This window comes from Ostrea edulis, chromosome 6, assembly GCF_947568905.1.
Source record: "Ostrea edulis chromosome 6, xbOstEdul1.1, whole genome shotgun sequence".
In the NCBI taxonomy this organism is placed as follows: domain Eukaryota; kingdom Metazoa; phylum Mollusca; class Bivalvia; order Ostreida; family Ostreidae; genus Ostrea; species Ostrea edulis.
In genome coordinates this window covers 61,306,118-61,325,909 of record NC_079169.1, presented here as the reverse complement: position 1 = coordinate 61,325,909, position 19,792 = coordinate 61,306,118, and the positions used below count along the sequence as shown (strand labels likewise).

Here is a 19,792-nt window from a genome sequence, read left to right as displayed (position 1 = left end):
GTAGCAATATGGTTTCCGGGCTCTAAAGCCTTATCCTTTCCACCTACAGTCACCATATCATACATATGGACTACCCATGGGATGAAGATGTTCCCTATCGATTTTGGGGTCAAAAGGTCAAAGGTCACGCGCACTGGACATCGAAGTAGCAATATGGTTCGGTTTGTCATGCCATTTGTTTTTTACACTCAGAAAAGAGGTAGTTTATACCTATTACCAACACCCTTTGGGAGATTGGGGTAAGCGGGGGGTATTCTTAGTGAGCATTGCTCACAGTACCTCTTGTTTCATTTAACTAATGAAAATACAAGACTCGTGGCGATTGTCACCTGTCATTACAGGGAATGCTTACTCCTCTTAGGAATGATCACACCTCTGGCGTTCCCAGAACATGTTCTCCTGTATCCAATAAGTTGAAAGATTGATGCCCGGGGGTCTGTGTGTTTTCTACTCTAAATGTTGAATTCTTTATGGGACGTATCAAATTGATCACAAATTTGACTACTTACAGTTACACGTTATTTGACTATTTACAGTTACATGTTGTTATTTGGCTATTTATATTTACATGATATTTGGCTATTTACAGTTACACGTTATTTGACTACTTACAGTTACACGTTATTGACTACTTACAGTTACACGTTATTGACTATTTACAGTTACACGTTATTGATTATTTACAGTTACACGTTATTTGACTATTTACAGTTACACATTATTGACTATTTACAGTTACACGTTATTTGACTATTTACAGTTACATGTTATTGACTATTTACAGTTACACGTTATTTGACTATTTACAGTTACACGTTATTGACTATTTACAGTTCCACGTTATTTGACTATTTACAGTTACACGTTATTGACTATCTACAGTTACACGTTATTTGACTATTTACAGTTACACGTTATTGACTATTTTCAGTTACATGTTATTTGACTATTCACAGTTACATGTTATTTGACTATTAACAGTTACATGTTATTGACTATTTACAGTTACACGTTATTGACTATTTACAGTTACACGTTATTTGACTATTTACAGTTACACGTTATTTGACTATTTACAGTTACACGTTATTGACTATTTACAATTACACGTTATTTGACTATTTACAGTTACACGTTATTGACTATCTACAGTTACACGTTATTTGACTATTTACAGTTACACGTTATTGACTATTTACAGTTACATGTTATTTGACTATTTACAGTTACATGTTATTTGACTATTAACAGTTACATGTTATTGACTATTTACAGTTACACGTTATTGACTATTTACAGTTACACGTTATTTGACTATTTACAGTTACACGTTATTGACTATTTACAGTTACACGTTATTGACTATTTACAGTTACACGTTATTTGACTATTTACAGTTACATGTTATTTGACTATTTACAGTTACACGTTATTCGACTATTTACAGTTACATGTTATTTGACTATTTACAGTTACACGTTATTTGGCTATTTACAGTTACACATTATTTGACTATTTACAGTTACATGTTATTGACTATTTACAGTTACACGTTATTCGACTATTTACAGTTACACGTTATTTGACTATTTACAGTTACACGTTATTGACTATTTACAGTTACACGTTATTTAGACAAATTGTATTGTTTAAGTTTCTCATGGTGATACAATGCATTCAAATTTTAGTATGAATTTCTGGGTTAGAAGATATTTGTAATCATTTCAATCTGAGACAGTTTACTGCTCTAGGTAGTAAGTACACATTATTTCCAATATCATGGAAAATGTAGATATAATGAGCAGTAGTCAATCTCATAATCCTCGAAGGATACAAAATCGAGAGCAGGTCAAACACAGTCCTTGAAAACAACAAAAGTGGGATCCGATGCCTTGGAGAAGTGAGCATGCCCTGTTGGTTGTTCACATCCTGAACTCTTTATCTTGATCAATATAAAAACAACAACTTAACAATACTTCTTATTACCAGCTCGTCAGTTATTGCGCTTTGATGTCTCTTGGTACGTCATTGGTAAGAAAATGAACAAGTCTCGCGAGTAAGTGCGAGTATACCGGGACATAAACAAAACGTATATAGCGTTACCCCCTTTTTAAACATTAAATTACATGGTGTGGGTATTAATAACTAAAATAGCCATTGGTCAAACTGCATTTTGTTTTTAATTTTCTAACAGTTTATTGAAACTAACATGTTTTTTTTTTTAACTTCATCACACCTATTTCAAAAATTTCGAAAAATCGATATTTCCTATCTATTTCTAATATTCAAAATAGCTTAGATGGAGTTCGGAAATGTATTAGTTGTGTTAATTAGTGTTATAAACATCTCAAATTTACTTTTGAAAAATGCAGTTTGGCCGATGGATAACTTATTTTAAAATATTAGAAATGGGGGTGGGGGGAGGGGGTACATGCACGATTACAAAGTCCATGTTATATAAACCTGTTCCTAACTTTTTTCCTCTCCGTAATTACAACAGTCTACAATGATCAAAACCAAAATCCTGCTTTATTTTCGGCATAATGTTCTACAGTCAGGCAAGATTCTCAATGGTTTTACGCATTTGATTATATAAACTCAATTTCAAACTTTTTCTTGATATGACCACTATCGGATGAATTATCAGGCAACAATATTGACTCAATGTAATCATACTATATGTTAGAGGCATGGGGAGAGAAACTTCTGGTACAGATAGTGCTTTCAAAGAAAATGTATACTTATACAGTCTACTGTACAATACAAAGGAGAATCCATAGTAGTCAAAATCTTACTTTCAAATTCTAATTCTAAACAGGAATTGTGAGGAATGATCATGAAAAACAAGGGTTTGGGGCACAGGAATTGTGAGGAATGATCATGAAAAACAAGGGTTTGGGGCATTAATTCTAAATGAAAGGTTTATACAGTGTCATAAAATCAATTCCTCTCCGTAATTACAACAATCTACGATGATCAAAACCAAAATCCTGCTTTATTTTCGGCATAATGTTCTACAGTCAGGCAAGATTCTCAATGGTTTTACGCATTTCTGATTCAGAAAAATTGTTTCAACAATAATTGATTATATTCAAAGACACTTTCTATTGCATCAAACGAAACAGATGATCCTATATACCATGTATTATACATCCCTTGCATATCTAGAACATCCCACAATGCACCCCCAGTGATAGCTTCCGGAGGGAAATTTGGAAAGTAGTACCCCCACTTCACCTGCTCGACAATTTGGGGGTTGACTTTGTTGAAATCTCGTAGATGTTGAAATAGTTTTCTTTGAATATCAGCATTTACATCTTTCCTCCAAGGATTTGATTTTCCAAACTGATTATATACACTTGTTTCGTACGTGCTGCCATCTTTATCAGTGTTTTCTCGTCGTCCTAACTGATAGTCAAGACCAGTCACATTATTTTCAGCCTGATGTGGGTTAATTTTTCGATACATGGAATATTCCACTCGTTGTAAGTCATATGGAAAAATTTCGATCGGGGAAAAGGCCCTTCTGCCAGGACTGATGGAATTAACGATAGTCTTCAAGAAAAATAAATGTCTCAAGTGTCCAAATATTCCTAATTCATGTTGATTAAAGTCCACGATGTCAAATAATGAATTCATTGATGGAGAAAGAATGAGAAAATCGAATTTGTCCATATGTAAGGCCGGTGAATATTTGTCTTGGAAAAAGAGTCGAATACCTTTATTCCTGTGAATTTGTTTTATATTCACATTTAATCGAATTTCGACGTTTGTTTGTCTTGCTATTTCACGACAGAGATTTTGCCATCCTCCACTTAGACGGAACGCCCCTCTCTCCGGTGTAAAAAAGGATCTCAATACTGTCGGAGTTAGAAATGTTAATCCATATAGCGCTGATGTCTCATTCAAGTAACCATATCCGTTAAGAGTGAAAACGATAAAGAACAGTGGCTGTAGTTCTGTAAGATTATATCTCACTAGAAATTCGTCAACTGTACCTCGCACCTAGGGGAGAGAATAAATCATTCAATCAAAGTACTGTGAGCATTGAACGAACCATAAGTGCTAACTGCAGAAAAAAGTTGAGAGAACGCACAGTGATCAATCTCCTAAATCCTTTAAACAACATAAAATTAAGAGTAAAATACAGGTGATTACTTCTTTTTGGAGAAGAAAGATCTATTTAAATTCTTTCAGTATCAATGCGGCATTGTTTTTAAGATATAGAATGAAAAGGGAAAGATAACAAACAGCGGTCAGTCTCATAACTCCTATCAAGGTGGCGATAACGAACAGTGATAAATCTCATAACTCCTATAAAGGTTGAAGATAACAAACAGTGATTGATCTTATAACTCCTATAAAGGTGACGATAACAGTCATCAATATCATAACTCCTTTAAAAGGTGAAGATAACGAACAGTGATCAATATAATTAACTCCTATAAAAGTGAAGATAATGAACAGTGATGAATATCATAACTCTTATAAAAGGTGAAGATAACAAACTATGGTCAATCTCATAACTGCTATAAAGGAGAAGATAAGGATTAGTGATAAATCTTATAACTCCTATAAAGGTTGAAGGTAACAAATAGTGATTGATCTTATAACTCCTATAAAGGTGACGATAACAGTCATCAATATCATAACTCCTTTAAACGGTGAAGATAACGAACAATGATCAATATAATTAACTTCTATAAAAGTGAAGATAACGAACAATGGTCAATCTCATAACTGCTATAAAGGAGAAGATAACGATTAGTGATTAATATCATAACTTCTATAAAGGTGACGATAACGAAAGTGATGGATATCATAACTCCTATAAAGGTGGAGATAACGAACAGTGATCAATATCATTACTCCTATAAAGAATATAAAATTAAGGATATGGCTATTTCTTTTTGAAAATGAAGATGGTTTTCAACACATGTAGTATCAACCTGTATAATATAAAACATTTCATGTGTTATGTGCTTACTCTGTTAGTATTCTAAATTTAATCTTTTTGTTAAGGATATATCAATGTCAAATACTGTAAAGAGAACACCAGGGAATACCAGGGAATCTTTCTGCAAGCTATTCGGAATATCTGGAAATATTTATTTACCCTATACAAGATATCTGGAGATGGTCGAGGCATTAGTTCCCCATCATATGTACCGAAAAAACATCTATGTAAGGCAATGTACCGCTCAGATACCTCTGCTAACCTCGGTATAGATACTGGCAAGGCTTCAATGCTGGACTTGAATTCTAAAAATCATAAACATGCATGTTACATTATGATATATATATGAAGATAAAAGACCAAATCCAGGTCATGTCAACTCTTCCGGTCAACGTTTTCGTCCACAGAACAAGAATGATACAGAGAACCCCGGTCTTTTAATTGGCGACAGAACTTCATCTCTATTATGAATTCTGTCGAAGATTATGTCAGACGATGGGCTAAATATAAAAAAGAAAAACTTGATGCATTGTCAGAATGGGTTAAAAGCATAAGAGGAATATCAAAATCCCGCATTAGACATATTAAAACAAAAGTACGTACCATCTATCCTTCTGTGTTTAGTAAACCAGAAGTGATAAAAGAATTAGATAGGTTTCATAAGGAATATGTTTTGGTTCCAGCTGACAAAGCTAGTAACAACATTGTCTTTGTTTGTAAGTCCCATTATTACAACTGTATTTTAAACGAATTTGGCATTAATTCCATTTTTGGTAATCGTACTTATACTCCAAAAGATGAAATTCTTCAAAATCATGCTTCGGTTTTACACACATTTAATATCCCAGTCAATGGGTCGAATGAATATCAGTTACCTTACCTATACTGGATTCCTAAACTACATAAAACCCTTACAAACAATGATACATTGCTGGACCCAGTACTGGTAAGTGCTCTACCAAGCCCCTATCTTTGCTCCTAACGAAAATATTAACAGCTGTGAAGGAGAAACTTCAAACTTACTGTGCGACTACATATGCCCGAAGTGGTGGTAATCAAATGTGGATTCTAAAAAATTCTAAAGACCTTTTAGTAAACTTGAAATTGCAAAACTTTTCCCAAATCAATAACATCAAAACCTATGACTTTTCAATACTACACACGATCATTCCTCACAATAAATTAAAATAAATTAAAGAATAGACTTTTTGACATCATAGGCAGTTGCTTCTTCAACAAAAATTGAAAACGGAAATATTCATATCTAGTGACCAGTCATCTAAAAACTCACTTTGTTAAACACCACTCTGATTCCACGCACAAGTATTCTGAAGTTGAAATAAAAAATATGCTACAGTTCCTCATTGACAATATTTTCGTGGTCTTTGGTGATCAGGTCTTCCAACAGTATGTTGGAATTTCCATGAGCACGAATTGTGCCCCTTTGTTAGCTGACCTGTTTCTATATTCAAATGAAGCAGAATTTATTAATATACTTCTACGTGAGAAGAAAACATCTCTTGCTGTGGCCTTCAATTCGACATCTAGATATATTGACGACGTTTTGTCTATTAACAATAATAAATTTTATTCATATGTCGATTCGATATATCCCTGTGAGCTCGATATAAAAGACACCACAGAGTCGTCCAATTCTGCTTCATACTTAGATATTTCACTGAAAGTAGACATTAACGGCAAACTGACAACTCAACTATATGACAAACGGGATGATTTCAGCTTCTCCATCGTCAACTTCCCATATTTATGTAGCAATATTCCACTATCACCTGCATATTGTGTTTATATCTCTCAACTGATTCGATACGCAAGAGCTTGTTTTGCGTATAGTCAGTTTTTAAATCGATGCAAGCTACTGACAAACAATGTTGATGGTACAGGGGTTTCAACAGTCTCCATTGAAGTCAGCATTTCCCAAATTCTATGGTCGTTATAACGATCTAGTTCGTCAATACAATTTATCATTGGGTCAAATGCTGTCTGACATGTTTCATACCGATTGTCAGGCCGTTCTTGGCACACTGATTTTGTCTTTCTTGTAAGTCCGTTTACCTGATCAGGATATAGGGCTCACGGCGAGTGTGACCGGTCGACAGGGGATGCTTACTCGTCCTAGACACCTGATCCCACCTCTGGTGTGTCCAGGGTCCGTGTTTGCCCAACTATTTATTTTGTATTGCCTATAGAAGTTATGAGATTGATCACTGTTCGTTATCTTCACCTTTCATACAGTTTATCAGAATGAAATGACAGAAGATGTGTTTTGCTTTTAGAAAGAAAAACTATCACTTTGCTAATGAAGAATAACCCTGTTAATTTTCCAGTTTAAGTAAATGGCCACTAATGAAATGCATAATTATCATACTTATATAAACTATAGACAAATAGAATAAGGCCACCTTCAATTTGCAAAGTTTATGACTTTTATGGTAAAATGCGGTTCAGTGTTTTTAACAAGAATAACAATCTTCGATCGAAAAAAGTAAATGCAGTACATCAAATATCAATACACGCTCCATCATGATACAAATATCGTTATTGCATCGGAGGTTGAGCTTCATGTAAAATTTTGAAAAGTGTGTTTGGGTTAATATTTTAATTGAAAATTTGACGAAATGGCTAAAACGAGTTACTTTGTGACAACGCCATGATGTTAAAAAGACTATAAAACCAAAAATAAATCATAGTCATAGATCTTTTTACCAAAACAAGATCTCTGGGAACTTTGCCCTTTGTGTAGATATGATATTGTTTTAAACAACGGTTTAGTTATCTTGAAAATCAGGAATAATCTACTAGTAAGCTTTTATTTGTTAAGTTTAAAAGGGAAAAGTTTACCTTGTCTGTTAAGCCACGTCGAACTGGGGATTTCTGGTCTGACATCGAATCCTACGTTGAATTTTTCCAGCAAACTCAAAGTTATATCGTAGCTGACTGTCAGACCCACAGTTCCAAGGTCATGCCACACATTTCTGTAAAGTCTCGAAGTTGTTTTCCCTCCTACCTCATTTCGACTTTCAAATATAACAATGTTTCTAAATCCACGCCTCTGTTAGAAGAAGAGACACCTATGTAGTACATTTAAAAATCATACCCTCCATGCGAGACAACGTGTGTAACTTTATATGCCTATTCCAGCTATTCAAACATATTAATGCATCAGTTTTGCTGCTGAGGGCTCGTTTTCAATACATATGATATATTTGTGAAATGCAAAATTTAGAAAAATCAAAATGTTAGAAAATCTACCACGTTATTGCTACCCAAAATGATACACCTCAGTTTCAACTATATTTCAATGACTGTGTACAAATATGCTTTTAAAATGTAAGGAAATACCACGTCTTCATACCTTGAGCTCGTATGCCATGTGTAGTCCTGCCGGACCAGCTCCAACAATAGCGATGCGATCATTTACAGAACGTGGACCTTTTATTCTAGGATATCCTTGCATGAATTCCTGCAAGAGATAAAATATAGTCATTAAAAATCCTTATGTATATACACATGTACTATTTTCATGAAAATGTTGAGATGTTAAAAACAAAATCATTTGAAAGAAAATTATAAATTTCCGTCCCCCTGTTTAAGACTGAATGTTGAAATTTTTTGAACAAGAAAATAAAAACCCATTGATTTGTTTTATATGCATCTCACATTGTCTGACCTTATTTTGAATTGCGTCTATCATATCAATTTGTTCATCACCGGTTAAACAGCACTGACAGCCACTCATAAAACCATGGTCAAAGTAATAAAGATATAGACCCTGCAATGACCCATGCGTCTGTTACATGAACACATAAAACTATCACAACTTGCACCTTGTCCGAACATAAAAGTGATAATCCGCAATGATGCGGGTTTTATTTCTTTCATTTTCTTATCGTTTCATTATATTATGCATGATTATATTTGAAACAGTCTTTACCACATCATGAAATTTTGAAACAACAAATTAGCTAATCAAACACCTAACGACGTGTTTGCACAACTCTTAATTTTGCATTCCTTATGGGAATGATCGCTGTTCGTCGTCATCACCTTCTCATTTGTATTGCTTGATTCTGAATCTAATCTAATCAGATTCTAAAGATTTCCTTTCAAAGCAATGTTTCTTCACTGATTTGCCCAAAATTTGATTTATTTTCATTGATTTTTTTTTTATATTAAATCAATAAGAAAAGGATAAAGTTTCTAACTCTGTCTTGTCTTCTTTTCTTGTGTAATCTGAATTTCACGTTTGGTTAAAAATATCATTTCTAATCTATGGTATTTATTTTATTATAAAAACACTTCTCCGTCTATTTCATATTTCTTCCTACCGTTGAAAACATTGAAATTAATTAGTGTGAAGCACCAATTCTAGAAAGAAATATACATATCATATTGCAGCAATAGGAAGACTTACCTTATTCACACAAGTTAAGGGCTCGCTATCCCTCATATATGCGTTTCTAACATATCCAGAACAACAGTCGATTATTAACATGTATAGGAAAATGAAATTAAAGGCAGGAAGCATGGTTGTCCAAAGGTATGAGTATCGTGTTAGTTGGTGTGGTCAGAACGCATGTACTAAATAGTTGAGAGTTTTGTTGTTCATACCGGTATTTCACATATATAACACGTGTAGCTGTGATGACGGATTAATTGACTTTTTGTCCCAGTTCTATATTCATTGTAACTATTTCTCAGAGACCACTAGTATGTTACTGTCAATCTATCTATCTTGATTGTGCCTTCTGGGGGTAATTAAATCTCTAACCATTGTTATGCAAGGTTATAGACGGAACACGGAAACTTTCATATATTGTGCTTAGTCGTCCAAAAATTACTTCGTTAAACAACACTCTGATTCTATGCACAAGTACTCTGAAATAAAAAAAAAAATTTAAAAAAAAAGATGCCAGAGTTCGTCATTGACAATATTTACCTAGTTTTTGGTGATCAGGTCTTCCAACAGTCTGTTAGAATGCCCATTTATTAGCTGACTTGTTTTTGTATTCTTATGAGGTAGAATTTATTCAAAACATATATGAGAAGAAAAAATATTTTGCTGTGACCTTCAGTTCGACATTTAGATATATCGACGACGTTTTATCCATGCATTAACATTTTCATTCATATGTCGATTTGATATATCCCAATGAACTCCGAATAAAAGACACCAGAGTCTTCCATTTCTGTATCATATTTGGATAATTGTACTGAACATATATGTAAACGGCAAACTACATGTAGCAACTCAAATTTACGACAACCAGCATTACTTCCGCTTCTCCATTGTCATCTTATCTCTGTGTAGCAATATTCCTTGGCCTTTGTTAGAAAAAGGAGATGATCCTTTGCAACTGACAGATTACGCCATCATCCTGTTACACGCCAATCCCCCACGTGTTCAGACATGAATTTTCAGCCATTCTACAACAGACATGTCTAATTTTATTTATCATAACTTGTAGAGCAATGCCTACAATAGGATTATAATACCACGTTTGTAAAGTTTATAGCTTTATTAACATACGGGATCAGGATTTTGCTAGATAAAGTATTACTTCCCCTCTTACAATTCTTTTCATGTATCAAATTTTAAAGGTGAAGATAACGAACAGTGATCAATCTCATAACTCCTATAAGGAATACAAAATAGAGAGTTGGGCAAACACTGGACACACCAGAGGTGGGATCAGGTGCCCAGGAGGAGTAAGCATCCCTTGTCGACTGATCACACCCGCCGTGGGCCCTCTATCTCGATCAGGTAAACAGAGTTATCTGTAGTGAAAATCAGCGTTCCAAGAGTTTCCCCACAAGTCATTTTTCTGTTTCCCAAGCTCAAACGATAAAGGCATACAAGGAACAGTGATCAATAAAAGCGTGAAGATAACGATTAGTGATCAATGTCATAACTCCTTTAAACAATACAAAATAGAGAGTAAGCAAACGCGGACTCCTGGATATACCAGAGGTGGGATCAGGAGGAGTAAGCATCCCCTGCCGACTGGTCACACCAGCCGTGAGCCCTATATCTTGATCAGGTAAATGGAGTAATCAAAATAAATTTGTATTGATTGATTGATGTTTTCCGCCACACTCAACAATTTTTCAGTTATCTGGTGGCGCCCAGTTTTTATTGGTGGAAGAGAGAACCCAGATACAATGTACTTGGGAAGAGACCACCGACCTTCCGAAAGTAAACTGGGAAACTTTCTCACTTACCGGCACGAGCGGAATTCGAACCCGCTCCAACCAGAGGTGAGAAGCCGTGTGATTTTGAGCGCGATGCTCTAACCACTCGGCCACGGAGGCCCCTAAAAAAATGTGTAAAGAACGGTCTAACAATTGGTATGAAACACAACTTACATCAATATCATCTATCTGGAAAGAGATGTTTATCAGTATTTGAATAGTGTTCCCATTTAGGAGTATGAACTATGCTTCCAAAAGTGGATTCAGCGACTCTAAAATTGTAATTAGGTAGACGGAGAGTAATTTCAAGGGCAGAGCAAGTTAAGATGATCAAAACATTTGTAGTATGATAGGCAAAGATAGCGAACAGTAATCAATCTAATAACTCCCATAAGCAATACAAAAGAGAGAGCTGGGCAAACACGGACCCCTGGACACACCAGAGGTGGGATGAGGTGCCCAGGAAGAGTACGCATCCCCTGTCGACCGGTCACACTCGCCGTGAGCCCGATATCCCGGTCAGGTAAACAGAGTTATCCGTAGTCAAAATCAGTGTGCAAAGAACGGCCTAACAATTGGCATGAAACACGTCAGACATCATTTGACCCAATGATAGGTTGTATTGGCAAACTAGATCGTTATAACGACCATAGTATATACGGAATGCTGATTTTAAACGAGACTGTTGAAACCCCTGCACCATCACTTGTTTGGCAGTAGCCTGCTTCGATTTAAAAACTGACCATACGCAGAACAAGCTCTTGCGTAGGAGAAGCAATGCAGGTAACATTTTTACAAATCCCTCGTACTTTCATTTTATTGTACATGTATATGTGCGTAATTGATCCTTGTTTTGGATATGTTAAAAATGCTTCAATGTGAGCAAGTCTTTAATTTGTGTGTGAATAAGGTAAGTCTTCCTATTGCTAAAATGTGACGCATGCATGTCTGGTTCATGATTGATGTTTTAAACTCCTTTTGAAGTAAACTTGGGGGGGGGGGGGACATCTGAAATAGACAGAGAAATGATTTTTTGGAAAAAAGTAAACAAAGAAAATATCTTTTGAAATGTTTAAATTTAGAAAATGCGATAAAATTTATAGTAACGTTGTGTTTTTCTGAATAATTTAATATATTTGGTGAATTCAATTCAAACTGAACAAAATAGAGACATAATCAGTGAAGAACAATGGCTTTCCATAGAATTTCTCAGATCTGAATAAAGTGGGATTCAAAATCAAATACATAAAACCATGCTGTAAGTTTTGTTAAATTATTATACAAAACCAAAGGAAACACATTTTGAACTACGTAAATCAAACTAGCATTGGAACATCTGTTTGCTATTCCATTTCTCGTAAAATAGTTTCAAATGCGTACGTTATATATCTGCGTTTGAAGCAGAAAGGTGATGATAACGAATAGTGATCAATCTCATAACTCCTATACGCAATACAAAATAGAGAGTTAGGCATACACAGACCCCTGGATACACCACAGGTGGGAACATGTGCCTAGGAGAAGTAAGCATTCCCTGTCGACCGGTCCCACGGAGTTATCTGTAGTCAAAATATGTGTGCCAACAACGGACTAACAATCGGTCTGAAACATCAGACAACGGTTTACCCAATGATAGGTTGTATTGGCAAACTAGATCGTTATATAAAGATAATAGAACTTGTGACATGCTGACATTAAACGATAATGTTGAAACCCCTGCACCATCGCCTTGTTTGTCAGTAGCCTGATAATGGAATATTGCCACATAAATATGGGAAATTGACGACGGAGAAGCTGAAATCATCCCGTTTGTCATAAAGTTGAGTTGTTAGTTTGCCGTTAATATCTACTTTCAATAAAATATGTAAGAAGTGGACTACTAAGTGGTGTCTTTTTTTCCCCGCGTTCACTGGGATACATCGAATCGACATATGAATGAAAATTATTATTATTACATGTAATAGATAAAACGTCGTCGATATATCTAAATGTTGAATTGAAGGCCACAGCAAGAGGTTTTTTTCCTCTCACGTATAAGTTTTTGAATAAATTTTGCTTCATACAAATATAAAAAAAACAAAAAAAAACAGGCCAGCTTACAAAGGAGCACAATTCGTGCCCATGAGAATTCCTACAGACTGTTGGAAGACCTGATCACCAAAGACTACGAAGATATCGTCAATGAGGAACCAGCATATCTTTTATTTCAACTTCAGACTACTTGTGCATGGAATCAATAGTGGTGTTTAACAGAGTAATTAGTTGGATGACTGATCACTAGATATGAATACATGCCTTTCCATTTCCCATTTTTGTTGAAGAAGGAACTGTCTATGATGTGTAAAAGTCTAGTCTTTTATTTATCGTGAGGAATGGTCGTATAAAACATTATTTTTCAAATTTCCTTCACAACAGGACCCGATGTTAAAATGTATCAAGAATTAATAGGTGTACGCCGGGATATCCGATATATATCAACATGTAACAAGACTTCGTGTACAAAGCCGAGAACAATTGGGCAAACAAAAGTCAGGGATCAAGAAAATTAGTGAGAAAAATAACTCTAAAAATTTGTTATATCAATAATAGTTTGTAGATAATTTAAAAGTGATAAATGCAGTGCATGACTGTTTTTTTTTTTTTTAACAAAATGTCCAAAAACTGACACTTTGATAACATATTTTATTGTTCCCCTTTATGTGTCACAAACATAGAGGGGCACTGTTTTACTCGAATTTTATCTTTTCTTTTCATCAGCAAACCTCTTCTTGTCCCAATCTTTGCTATGATTTGTTATGATAGTTGGCATGTGGTTATGTTTCACATGTAATATTATGGTATTTGACATGTGGATATGTTTTGTTATGATATCTGGTATGTGGGTTGTTTTGCAATGATTTTGTTAAATATCACTCTGATTCCACGTACAAGTACTCTGAAGTTGAAATTAAAAAGATGCTGTAGTTCCTCATCTGTTGGAATTCCCATGGGCACTGATTGTGACCTGTTTTTATATTCTTATGAAGCACTATTTATTCAAAAACTTCAACAGGAGATAAAAAATCAAAGGCCCCAAGGGCCTCAGAGTTAACTAATCCACATTTCCAACAAGGGGTGGGGGGTATACAGCACCGTCTTATATGCTTTAATTCTGAATCTTTAAAGGATGGTAAAACAAAATGTGCATGCATAAGTATTATGCTTAACTATATATCTATTATTTGTCGAAATGCGCATCTGGTGCATCAAAATTGGTACCGTATAAGTTTTACATTATGACCCCTGGGTCGAGGCCTCTGCTGGTGGACTGTTAGTCCCCGAGGGTCTCTACAGCCCAGTAGCTAAGTACTTCGTTACTAGCTTGAAAATACGGATGTATATTTAATTGCTGTTATAAAATTTAGAAATTCATTTCAAAATTAAGGATTATCTCCCTCATGCATAGCTCTTATCCTTGGACGAATTTGGCTCCACTTTTTTTGGCACGCTGTTTTTGGCTATATTAAGCTCTAAAACTTCATAGTTATTTCGGATTTCAAACATTTCGGTTCAACATCACTGAAGAGACATTATTTGTCGAAATGCGCATCTGGTGCATCAAAATTGGTACCGTACAAGTTTTACATCTATAGGAACTAGGAACACAACACATCGGCTTGAGGAATTTACCCATACAAGCTTCAAAAGTTGTATGAACATAAAAGTACAAGATTAAAGGTCACTAGCAATGTTAAGAAGCACATGACGTCAAAATTTGAAATATCAAAAGCCTACCGCAAAAGACAAAACAGTAACAGCCCCGACACAATTTGTAGCAGGTATTGATACAAATTATTTTCTTGAAGTCTTCAAATATCTTGATCGCCTCTTCCTTCGTTTTGTTTACATGAAGTATTCCCGCAAAAATGTACCACGTGCGTATGTAAATGATGTCAACTCATTCGTTGTTTATTTATTCAAACAAAGCAAATATAGAATTCATTAATTCATTTCAGATATAGTCAGAATTATGTTAGAATATTAATCAAAGAATCGCCATATCATTTATGTTCACGGAGTGTTAAATGCAGGATATTGAAGTCCTTATTCATCTAACCCGAGTTCTAAACCTCTCCCTCATTAATAAAGGATGAGGTGAAACAGCTATTAGAGGCGGTCCCCTTTTACTGTACAAAAGTTAGAATTTTATACACAGACACCACCGGCGATGGTTTCTGAATAGTTTTAACAGTTCCCTTAATTTTTTTATTTATTTTTTTTTTTTTTGTCATGAGGAATGACGAAATATCAATTGATTATTAAACCCTATAACAAGTAGTTTTCGTCGTGGCTTATAATCTTTCACTCCTTAAAGCTTCATGGATTATATGATAAACAAAGTGGGCGGATCTAGACACAAAGGACTACATTCAGCTTAGGAATATGAATATACCTCGTGCTTTCCCCGTTTACAAATCACGGGATGTTATTTATTCGGTGTTAGAATCATGATGGGTTTTTTTATGAAATGGAAGCTATGCATGGTTTTCACTGAATAGATATGCTGCATATATGACTGATATTTTAATGCATGCTATTCATTCATTCATCCTGATATAACTAATACCAAAAGACTTTTAAAACTTTAAATTATGAAAACACATTCGATCATAGATACCGGTGCCGGAAAAAAAAAATGAAATTAGAAATGAGAATATTATCTTTTATTCAAAAGATATTTTCAACTAAATACGGAAATTAAATGTAAAATAGTTAACCGTCAACATATATTTCCTTCAAACCCTAATTTGTTCTAATGTACTAAATATATGACATAAGTGCTCTCAAAAAATTAAGAATCCCCCCTCTTCTTTTCTCGGGCTTAGAATCGACACTTCGGGCAGGAATTTGCCTTGAAGAAAATTATTATAAATATTTGGGCTCGTACATACATGTATTGGAAATTATTCATGAAAAGACATTATTATTTTTTTATTTTTGAAAAGCACGTGCGATGTTGTGAAAATACACGGATAGCTTAATTAGTATACGCGTACATGTAAGTCTTTCTTATATCATAGGTAGAATGATGAAATGTAAAGTAGAATATACTTAAAATCCGAGTATCTGCACAAAGTGAAACTGAATGAACTCTACAAAGATTATGTACAGCTACTATCACTGGATAAACATTTATCATTGGTATCGCTTGACATGTTGTAATCAAATACATTTTCTGGCATCATCTGAGGGTTAAGTGGCGTGCTGCTATGTCGCTGAATACCTATATACCAACGTAGAGAGGCTACATGGGCGCACCCTTCCGACTTAAACTGACAATACCAATACTTCACGGGATCAGTTTCTTCCTCGGCATCAAACTACACCCAGAGAAAATACAACTTTGATGACACATGTCTAGACTGTATTTCACCCTGAATTATGTTTGACATGGTTTTTTCAACAAAAATGTCATCCCCCTTCATCATCTAAATGTTCACTAGTATAAGAAGATGCCTGTTTTATTTGGTATACGCCAAAAGTCAATGATCGAAGACAATTTGATGACAGGACAGGAAATTAAAAAGTTTTTAATAATATAAAACCATAGTTTAAATGATTTAACTGTACCTAATGTCGTCCATATATTTCCAGATCTGTAAAAGTTTGGGCGGGGCCAAATCCCTATCTATTTCGACAGACTTCATACATCTTTCACCATTATTGCTTGGCTAAATTTGAATATATTACACATAGCTTTATTGAACATGTTAACAAATCTTAAACTCAATGAAAGACATGCAGTGTCTGCTTTCATATCCGCAGTCTCATCTCCCAACTGCATTCAGGAGAAGCTCGCTACGCGAGTCGACTTAATAAGTCCCTTGTTGTGGCCTTCAACTCGACATTTAGATATATCGAAGTTTTATCTACTAATAATCATTCTAAATCATACGTCAATTCGATATATCAAAGTGAACTCGAAATAAAAGACACCACATAGTCCACCACATCTGCTTTGAACTTAGATATTTTATTGAAAATAGATGTTAACGGCAATCTAACTCAACTATATGACAAACGGGATGATTTCAGATTCTGTACCGTCAACTTCCCATATTTATGTAGCAATCAGTTTTTAAATCGAGGCAGGCTACTGACAAACAAGACTAGATTTAGACTTTAGATTAGATACTAAATTTTAGGCCGTTCTTGGCGCGGATTTTTACTACCGATTACTCCGTTTACCTGATCGGAATACATATATTGGTTATTCCGCGTACATTACGCATGGGGAAAAGTATGCGTCAAATGAATGTGATATATATATCAAATATTTATAACTACATGTATACACGTGGGGGAATTTACGCGCTTATTACGTGACCGTATTACACTTAAAATAACCACATTAATAGGGGTCACAGCGGGTGTGACCAGTCGACAGGGGATTCTTACTCCTCCAAGGCACCTGATCCCAACTCTAGTATACCCAGGGATCCGTGTTTGTCCAACTCTCTCTTTTGAATTCCTTTTGTTGGTTATGACATTGATCACTGTTCGTTATCCTCATCTTTTCCTTTGGCATGTAATTGTGTTTTGTTATATTTGGTACATGGGTTGTTTTGTTAAATTTGACACGTGGGTAGTTTTGTTATATTTGGTATGTGGGTAGTTTTGTTATGATATTTGGTATGTGGGTAGTTTTGTTATATTTGGTATGTGGGTAGTTTTGTTATGATATTTGGTATGTGGGTAGTTTTGTTATGATATTTGGTATGTAGGTAGTTTTGTGATGATATTTGGTATGTGGGTAGTTTTGTTACGATATTTGGTATGTGGCTAGTTTTGTGATGATATTTGGTATTTGGGTAGTTTTGTTATGATATTTGGTATATGGGTAGTTTTGTTATATTTGGTATGTGGGTAGTTTTGTTATATTTGGTATGTGGGTAGTTTTGTTATATTTGGTATGTAGGTAGTTTTGTGATGATATTTGGTATGTAGGTAGTTTTGTGATGATATTTGGTATGTGGGTAGTTTTGTTATATTTGGTATGTGTGTAGTTTTGTTATATTTGGTATGTGGGTAGTTTTGTTATATTTGGTATGTGGGTAGTTTTGTTATATTTGGTATGTGGGTAGTTTTGTTATATTTGGTATGTGGGTAGTTTTGTTATGATATTTGGTATGTAGGTAGTTTTGTGATGATATTTGGTATGTGGGTAGTTTTGTTATATTTGGTATGTGGGTAGTTTTGTTATATTTGGTATGTGGGTAGTTTTGTTATATTTGGTATGTGGGTAGTTTTGTTATATTTGGTATGTGGGTAGTTTTGTTACGATATTTGGTATGTGGGTAGTTTTGTTATATTTCGTATGTGGGTAGTTTTGTTATATTTGGTATGTGCTTGTTTTGTTCCGATATTTGGTATGTGGGTGACCTTACAACGATGTGTCGGTCACCTCCAATCCAGCTTAAAAGCTGAGTATCAATATTTTTTTTGACATGATTTCACATTTGGCACAAAATATTACATACAAGTGTGTCGTTCACAACTTTTAAAAATGTTAAGACAAATTCAACTCAGAAGCGAGCGAACTAAGTACACTGGGTTACCCGAGTATCACGGCACCGTGTCCAGGTCGCTTAAAGCTCTTCTGGTATTATAATTCTACCACAAATACTGCTGAGAGACCAAAAAATACATCACAGTCTAGTATCTCGTACGGCCTACGTTACATGTAACTATTGATGCCTGTTCTCAAACATAAGACAGCTCGTCCGTTGAACTCTTGTAGTCGCGGCATCTGGAGTTCCTTCTGAATTGGACATCTCTAGAATCAGTCCTAGCAAACCATGACCGGAACGACTTAGGACATTACAACATGCCATAAAGATCAGCATTTGGCCGTAAATGTTTTAAAGTAATGCAAGACTAATGCAGGTCCAATCGCAACGAAACATGTTCAACAAGATGACAAAACCACATATAAATATGTTTAACATAGGAAAATCTAATCATATGGTAAACATGTACTGCTTTATCCGTGTAGCAACAAATTTATAAAGGTAGATAATTCTTGTAAATTTTAGCCATAACCGTTTTAAAGTAAAGCAATATTTGCATTTTAAGTGAAATTGCAATGCTGCGCAAGCATGTTTAACGTCTATTAAATACATCAATATGATCATGTATGTATATATGTTCAAAACTCACCCTGTAAGTTCAATATGATAAAATTGTATGTTTAAGGAGCAATACTACACCAGAGAAATCTGATATGAATGGAGAGTGGAGAATGTAAATTTAGTCAATGAAATGCATTTCTAGTTTAAAGTGATCTGAAAATTTTTTAAAACCTCTACCGAACTTGAACCCTTTTTAGTTTAAAGTAATCTGAAAAAAATTTAAAACCCCTGCAGAACTTGAACCCTTGATCTACAGTTAAACAGTCGACACACTAACCAACTGAACTTTTCAGCTAGAAAATAAAATCCAAACGAATCAAAAAATATTGCTGCTATTTATATTTTCATTTATGTTTAAAAGGAAGTCGGCCATTATGACGATGTAGTATACCTCCTTAAAACCAGAACATATAAAAATTCAATCAAATGGTAAATAACAAATTTCAAAAGTCAA

At 34.7% G+C, this 19,792-nt stretch overlaps 1 protein-coding gene across 1 annotated transcript; it reads right to left on the bottom strand.

Moving 5' to 3' along the window:
* Nucleotides 1-2,979: 2,979 nt before the first annotated feature.
* On the bottom strand, nt 2,980-10,610 carry LOC125648211 (uncharacterized). The gene is made up of 5 exons (XM_048875173.2): nt 8,646-10,610; nt 8,331-8,438; nt 7,817-8,027; nt 5,117-5,262; nt 2,980-4,005 (listed from the first exon to the last, which is right to left on the bottom strand). Exons 1-5 carry the CDS (start codon nt 8,712-8,714, stop codon nt 3,058-3,060), a joined length of 1,482 nt encoding a protein of 493 aa, XP_048731130.2. The 5' UTR covers nt 8,715-10,610; the 3' UTR covers nt 2,980-3,057.
* Nucleotides 10,611-19,792: the final 9,182 nt, after the last annotated feature.